We start from the raw sequence: 8,335 nt of genomic DNA, 5'->3' as shown, positions 1-8,335 counted from the left end.
TGTTTTTAGCCCTGAAGAAGGCTAGAAACTCTAGCCGAAACGTTGGAATAATAATAATAATAATACTGTGGTTGTTATCTTGTTCTGTTTTTAGCCCTGAAGAAGGCTAGAAACTCTAGCCGAAACGTTGGCACATTAAAAATAGGTTAATCGAACTTATTTGTGTTTTTCATTGACCGCACCCCCAACCATCTTCTCCTCGTACTTTACTATTTAATTCAATAACAAATAAACAATTGTTTCTACTCAAAAAAGTTATTTACACCAAATTAATTTTAATGTTTGAACAAATAATAATTTTATTTTTAAAACCCTAAAGAGTGTTTGCCAAGTATGCAAAAGATTGGTATATATTTTTGTTTCTTAGCTTTGACAATGTTTTTGTTTATTTCCAGCATGAATAGAAAGAAACCTTCCCTATATTCAATAGTTGCGAAGCAAAGTAAACAAATAAAAACTTTATTTTGTTATACCCTCAATTTTTTAATAGTTTTAAAAACCTATTAATTAAATTAAATTAATTATAAACAATTTCTAAAACATGACAAAAAAAAAAATACATAATTTTATCATTCAGTCTATCCCAAGAAATTCAAATAAAAAATGAAATACAAAGCAGTAATTAACTTTTCACTAATTTAAACCATCTATAAATTCATTAAGAAGTTATAGATGGCTAATTCCATATGTTACCATGAAATACGTTAATACCAAAATATTATCATTAAAACCTGTTAATATTAAATTCATAAATAATTGATTCAATTGCACTTACTTCTTTGGGTAAAAGGGAAATGAAATCTCTTTGGAATTGGGGTTCTATTAGCTGCATCATATGCCTGACTTGCGAAGGTTCGCATGATTCAACTAGCCTGTTGATGGCGAGAATCCTCTCAGCATTTGTCCACTTCTATAAAAATAAAAGTGTTGTAAAAATAGTTATAGAAATACATAATATACACAAAAGTAAAAGTAAAAGAACCAAAATTATTAACAAAGTACGAGGGTGGTTTGAAAAGTTCTCAGAATGTACTAGAAAGAAGTGTCTTACCTCGGTAAAACTGCTTTTATTTGTCAACATAGTCTCCCAGTAGGACTAATGCATTTGGTCCAGCGATGTTCCAATGCCTTGTTCCCATCTTGAAAATGAGATTCCTCCAGGCCTGCAAAATACCTCTCCAATTCGGCTAATAGTTCTTCCTTGTAGGAAATCTCCGTCCACCTAGGAAAATTTTCAGCTTGGGGAAGAGATGAAGGCTGATGGTGCCAAATCAGGTGAATAAGGTGAATGTGACAATTCGTACCTCAGTTCATGAAGTTTTGCCACGGCAATAGCACTTGTATGAGGGCGGGCGTTGTCCTGATGAATGATGACTTTTTTTCTTGCTAAGCCAGACTTTTCGCATATCATTTCCTAGGAGGTTTGCGTAGTATTGCCCCATAATTGTTTGACCAGTAGAAAGATGATCTATCAGCAGAATGCCTTTTGCATCCCAGAAAACTGAGGCCATGAACTTTCCGGGCGAACATACTGCCTTTGCTTTCTTTGGTGGTGGTGACTCAGCATGTTTCCACTGCTTTGACTGCTGTTTTGTCTCTCGGGTGTAGTAGTGGACCCAAGTTTCATCTGTAGTCACAAACTAGTGCAAAAAATCTTGTTGGTTGGACTGAAAACGGGCCAGATTTTGTTCTGACATTTCTAATCTGGTGTGTTTATGGTACAATGTCAAGAGCCGCGTTTTTTTCATTCCCAATGCTTCGGTTAAAATGTGATATACACGTTCAGATGACATACCTACAGCTTCAGCAATCTCACACACTTTTAGTCGATGATCCTCCATGACCTTTTTAGGCACTTTTGCGATAAATTCTGGGGTCGTAGCACTTTTAGGCCATCCACTACGATGGATCATCATCTAAGCTCTCCCGACCAAATTTAAACTCACTGGTCCACTTGGTAATAGTTGAATATGAAGGAGCAGAGTCCCCCAGTGTGTTCTAAAAGTCAGCATGAATTTCCTTTGCTTTCATACCTTTCTTTACAAAGTACTTAATCACTGCTCGGATCTAAGTTTTTTCCATTATCACAAATCACTACTAGTCATAAAACAACAACAAAGAGTCGTCACTAACACTCACGCCAAATGTTCACTCAAAAAGGTGTGATTATTGTGCGGGAACCTCGTTGCTCTAGCACTGACAGTGATTCTGAGAACTTTTCAAACTACCCTCGTAAATAATGTCCACACCATTTTCTAGTTTTTCTGAGAAATAAAAAGTAGCTCGATATAAGTGAATAGTTTTTTGTTTTTTCAGAGACTGCTTTACTTGCTGTAAGTAAATGTTTTCAAGGTAACATGAGCCAGGTTGTTATCATGAAAATACGTAGGGTGGAGTAGGGAGGTTTTAGGATGCAAAAAATATTTGCTCTATTTATTTTTATTTTTTATGATTAGCTTAAGGTTATAATGTATAACAATAAATATAATATTATATTTACTAGATTGATTACAAAAAGATACCTGAAACTGAGAAAGCCATTCTGACATCTCCGGTGGAGGGATGTCTTTCGACGACGAAACAGATGGTATCCTCTGCTGTTTCTGTTTGTCATTCGGTGGTGGTTCTTGTTGTTTTTTCTTTCCATTACAATTACTACAAAACAAAAAATATATTAATTCCTTTATTTAACAAGCCAAATTAAAATTCTTACAACTTTGAACGCAATTAATAAAGATATCATAAATTCAATCAAAACTAAACTCTTGAAAACTCCAACCCATGTTACGATAACTACATATAATTTTTCAGAGTAAACCATATGTAGGTAGGAGGTTTTGGAATCAGCACCATGATATTTGATAGAACTGATAAAATATAAATAAATCCACAGAACCATTTTGAAATTAAATAATAGAAATTCAATTTTTCTTTTCAAGTTTTATTTTTGATTTGGTTACTATGAGATTTAGATTCATGGTAGATTTTTATTTGAATCAACTTTGTTTTTACCCTACTCTAAATAAACATGAGGTTTGTCTAGTTGACTAAAACCTTAACACAACTACACTAGCTTTATATATAGAGGTAGTTCTTTTCACATTTCTTGGTAAAGGAAGTAACATTCAACATAAAGCCATTCCAAACATGAATGATTACTTAAATTAACCCATTTATAATTTAACAGGTGCTCAGACAACTAAAGAAAGTGAATAAAGGTTTAAACTTTTAACAATGTGATGGAGATTCTATTTTTTTATATATATTTATTCTATTATTGCTAGTCATACCCTATATTCATATTCTATGAAGATAAGTCATACCCTATCTAGCAGTATATCTCTATTCTAGTTCCAGAAGGCAGAATACTTTTCATGCCTCTCAAACTAACAGTCCCATAAGGCAGAGTACTTTTCATGTCTCTCAAACTTTCTCCATACGACAGAATATTTTTCAAGCCTATTAAACTTACTTTTCTCAAGAAACTAAACAAACTAAGATGAATTGTACATTAACTGATTCATTTTTTTTTAAATGTCATTTTCTATTATTACTCCACATAACTTTTACAATAATGCTATATGTGTAACTCGCCTAATAAGATATATGATTAAACTTTTTTTTCCATGATACAAAGTATAAAATTTATTATTTTCTGTTTTGAATAAGATTTGATACAAAGTATGAAATTTGTTATTTTTCTGTTTTGAGTAAGTACTAATACAAACTATATTAGTATGAATAATATAATGATATATAATCATCAAATTGTCTAGAGTTTGATAGTTGATTAGAATCAGCACTAAAACTCAAGCTTCTATAAACTAAAATCATTCTCAATCTAGCAGATATAAAAGGTACTATAAATAATCAATTATCGAAAACACCACTAGATGTTGCCAAGAACGGTACTACTTCCAATCGCTAAAGATTGCGGGAGTGAAAAATTACAAAAAAAATAAGTCCATGCACAAAGTATGGCTCCGTGTGGTCTTGTCTTACTTTAGCAATAATCAATACATTGGGCCTATCTCCCTGAAAACTACACCAGCAGAAATCCATTGTCAGAAGGTTAATGTATAAGCATGTAGTATCACTTGCCTTGAATTCAACTGAAATTCGATGGAAAACTAGACCATAATCTCAAAAAAAAATTTATAATTTATTCTTTTAAAATACTTGGCAATACTAGACTAGGTAATGATAATCATCCCTTCTTAATCACTAAACCGAAAGATCTATAAGATTAGTTGGATAATAATGTGTTAATTACTAACATGAATATAACAAAATTAAGATGGAGGTTTATACTTTTTCATGTTTTCTGATACCCAGTTTCTCTTTATGTAATAATGTCCCAGCATTCCCACTAGTGTAGTTCCAGATCTTCTAAACCAACCCAAATTTGGAAGCCATAAATAATTACTGGAAACAAAAGTTAAATGTTTTGTTCAATGATTAATTGACAATTAAAATGTTTCATAAGACGTTAACTATGAAAAAATAACTAAACAACTTAGAAGTACTGATATAAAGGACAGGCCAGTGGTTAAATACAATATACTCTATTGAAGAAATTAAACTTATATAACAAGAATATTTCAAATTATAGAAATCAGTTATTTGATATTTTAGTAATGAGAGAATAATGTGGTGTACAGATAATAGCTAATTATTACAATAAAATTACCTAGCAAGTAATACAAATTTGGCAAGAATCAGAACAAGGTAGTTTCAAAACAACAAATACAAGTATAACAACAGGTTGGAATTATTAATAATGGATTGTCAGATTTACTCTATCAGATCAATATAACAGTCAAATCCAAAAAAAGTAATTTTGCTACATTTTAAATCATGTAGATTTTTTTAAGATTCAGGAATTTGTTCGGTGAGGTTCCCTGAACAACACCTAATATATTCATTTAACCCTATCTGTTACTGTATCCGAGATATGAGAACCTCATTTTTTTTTCCAGCTCACACTTCCAAGTCTTTTTTTTTCCTTTTTACAGGAAACTCTTGATCAAAGAAAGTTACAGAACATTAAATTTCTTCCAAGAATATATGTATCTCTCCTAATTTATTTTCAAGTAGTCAAAACTGAAAGCGTTTCTGATTTAGGGTTCGATTTCCAGATACCTAAACTGCTCATAATTTTATTTTTATTTTCAAGGGATTTAACTTTCTGTATCATGTTATTTATTGTTTACGTAAACATAGAATGAACAAACTTTTCAGAAATTGGCCTGGATAATTAATAGATTCACTATCAACAAGACTAAATAAAAATTTAGTCTGCTGAAATATTAGATACACAAGCATTCAAAAACAATTATTAAATAATATATACTTGATTTGTTTTTAAGAAAACAATGTCAATAAAATGCTAACTGAGAAGAGAAAATGTCTATAACCTACATTATTTTGACCCTCTATATTTACAGGATGTCTCATAAAAATGAGTAATTACTTGTTTTTTTGGGAGCAGAATCTTAATCTGAACTAAGTTCAGGAATAAAGTAAAATTTTCCACAAATATAGTTTTTTAATGGTTATTAAACATTAGGAATAAAGTTTTTTGAAGCACAAAAACCAAATCTGATTTCAGTGTATGGGATAACTGTTAGTGATTCACTTAAAACGTTTATCTAAATCTAGGAAACACACACGGGATTCTTGTTATATAACATTATAAACAAAGAGAGAAAAGTATTAAAGTTTACAAAGTAAAAGTATTAAAATTAAGTAATAAAAAGAAAGGTATTTCAATTTTTTTTCAAATTTTGCAAAATGAGAATAACATTACTTCTGTCTTGTATTAATAAAAGACTTAAATCAAGAAAACTAATAATTCTAAACCGAGTCAAGAATATCAAATATAGAAAATAATTAAATAATAATTCAAAAAATTAAAATATGGGGATTTAAATCTCAATAATTAGAACTATTTACTTTTCTACGTATCCCGATATATAATTTATCTTGTAATAGTATTCCAGTTCTAGAAATTTTGCTTCCTTAGCACTGTAATCCGGATAAGGGAGCCATATGTAATCACTGGAAAGAAAAAGTAAAGATTTTGGAGCAAGAAGTGAAACATAAGAATAATTATATTTTAAAACATAAATTAACCAAGTAAAAATTTCTCTTTCAGATCCGCAACTAAAGAAAAATGTATTTTGAAACATCTTAAGAAAGTTTAAAAAATTAGAAATATTCGAAAATGCCCAAGAAAAACACATAGGAGCCACCATAATCAGTAAATTGAGGCATTGCTATCCGAAAAACATAAGTTAACTTTTTTTTAACAGTTTTAATTCAAAATTACCTAAAGTAAAAGGATTCTTTCCTAAGGCTGTTAGGCTGAATCACATAAGATGATGATTGAACTGATTTTGGATTAAAACCTTTAACCCCAACCCAATTTATTACAAAAACCTTTTAAAAAAAAATAAATAATAAAAATTGGAAAATGGACTTGGCTTGTTTTGAAATACATACAATTATGGTGCAATAGGGACAGCTTCATTTAATTTCTCACAGCTGTAATTTAAATATTCTAAGATCAGTTTTTCTGTCAGATTTCTTAATTTAACTAGTAAGTTATCAAGAAAAGTTTGAGTGAACTCTATTCCAGACCACAACCTACTCTGAAATGCAAACTCTCGGTGGCTTCAGGAATTTGCATCCATATTTTCATGGTTGGAGAATGATATCATTAACTAAGCCACAAGGAAAGACTTCATCTTCATCAAGATGAATAATCATGTAATTTTAAGACAAATATATTTGTAAATACTGCTATGAGATGAAAAACTTTGGTTTATTGACATAAGAGTTACAACACTATTTTTTTTTATTTGGTAACAGCATAACAAAACTTGTGCTGATATTATAGATTTAACTCACTTGTTAGAAGGGCTGTCTTCAGGAAAGAGTTTCTTGCAAGGTAGCTGACTTCGTAAATCAAGTGAACTTTCACTTTTTCTTTTTCGCTGAAACAAAAATAAATTATCAATCTGGATTGAATCAATATGTCAAAAACCAGCTAATAAAACATTAAAAATAATAACTTCTAATTACATAATTTTATCTTATTAATATACGTATCAGCTAGTAAAATTTTAAACTAAGCATCTTCTAACCATATAAACAACATATTGTACCTTTGGAGAAACATAGACACAATTGTAAAACCATAAACTGTAGAAAATACACAAAGTTTTTTAAATAAAGACTTACAAAAAACTTGATCCAAATTAAACAGTAAATTAAAATACAAACATCCATATTCTGCATTAAAAGGTGTATTTTCTATAAAATTTATTAATATTTTTAGAATTTTAGGATTATTGACTCATTTATAGAAAAATTTACACATTAATTCCACAAAGCTGCGAGTTTACAGTAAAAGTTTGATGATACTGAAGTCGCATGGATCAACAAAATAAAAAAAGTAATCTAAACAAGAAAATAATTGACTTACTTAAACTGAATACAAATACATAAATATTACACAAAAGAACTTTTGGTAAACTAAGAAATACACTTGAAGCAAATATAGAAAAAATCATTTAAAAACTAGCAATAAAATACATTTTTTTATACACTTACATAAGGAGTCCTACACTGATAATTGGTAGAGTTACAGTTTGCCAGTACAGGAGACACAAAAGGGGAAACGAAGTCTGCAGGGGCGGTGGTGGCAGGTGGGTCCTCTTCTGCAGGAGACACCTGATCTGGTGGGGACAACCCACCCTCTGCCAGGCCACCACCGCAATCAGTCTTATCTCCCTCCAATTCGCAGCCTTCGGAGCTCGTTGTGGCTGCCATCTTCTTTCTTCTCAACTCTCTCCTGAAGTAAAAGATTAAAACATAATTTAAAATTCTCTCAATAGGAAAGAAATAATATTCTGAGTTTACAGTAAAAATTTAATTATTCGTCATCACGAGGATGAGCTAAGTATGTTTACAATATAAAGTAACATTATTTAATAATTACAACTGATTTACAGAAGAAAATTAATATATTGTTAGATTGTGTCAATATTACATTTCATATGGTTAGTTCAATGTCATTTTTCCAATACCACTAATTGCCCTATCTAAGGCTATTAATAATATCCAGTTCCAAATTGAGTCCCAAAACAACTACTTTACTTTTCTCTGTTTATTCCCATTATACTAAAATATTTATGTTAATTTCAGTACTGAAATTAGTTAAAAAGCTGAATATGAATTCATGTCAGAATACTGTATAAACAACACTAAGTATCTATACAAAAATAACACACTATGCTCCAAACTTTGTATATAATGTGATGTTTACACA

At 30.3% G+C, this 8,335-nt stretch overlaps 1 protein-coding gene across 13 annotated transcripts in view; it reads right to left on the bottom strand.

Annotated features, from left to right (window-relative positions):
• The window catches only part of LOC106686205 (F-box/WD repeat-containing protein 7), a 31,526-nt gene that overhangs the window by 16,730 nt on the left and 6,461 nt on the right, over positions 1–8,335 (bottom strand). For 9 of the 13 annotated variants that reach the window (XM_014429407.2, XM_067047966.1, XM_067047963.1 and 6 more), the window contains 6 exons: positions 7,618–7,858; positions 6,913–6,998; positions 5,956–6,060; positions 4,312–4,425; positions 2,523–2,655; positions 776–910 (listed from right to left, as the gene is read on the bottom strand). In XM_014429407.2, the coding sequence (XP_014284893.1) occupies positions 776–910; positions 2,523–2,655; positions 4,312–4,425; positions 5,956–6,060; positions 6,913–6,998; positions 7,618–7,836 (792 nt within the window). In that variant the 5' untranslated portion in view covers positions 7,837–7,858. The remainder of the gene's footprint in view (positions 1–775; positions 911–2,522; positions 2,656–4,311; positions 4,426–5,955; positions 6,061–6,912; positions 6,999–7,617; positions 7,859–8,335) is intronic. The other 4 variants (XM_067047977.1, XM_014429423.2, XM_067047973.1 and 1 more) reach the window with 3 other exon arrangements.

Source organism: Halyomorpha halys, unplaced genomic scaffold (genome assembly GCF_000696795.3).
Source record: "Halyomorpha halys isolate HHAL.00 unplaced genomic scaffold, Hhal_1.1 Scaffold34.1, whole genome shotgun sequence".
Classification (NCBI taxonomy): Eukaryota; Metazoa; Arthropoda; class Insecta; order Hemiptera; family Pentatomidae; genus Halyomorpha; species Halyomorpha halys.
The sequence above is the reverse complement of the archived record's forward strand: the minus strand, read 5'-3'. Positions and strand labels throughout refer to the sequence as shown.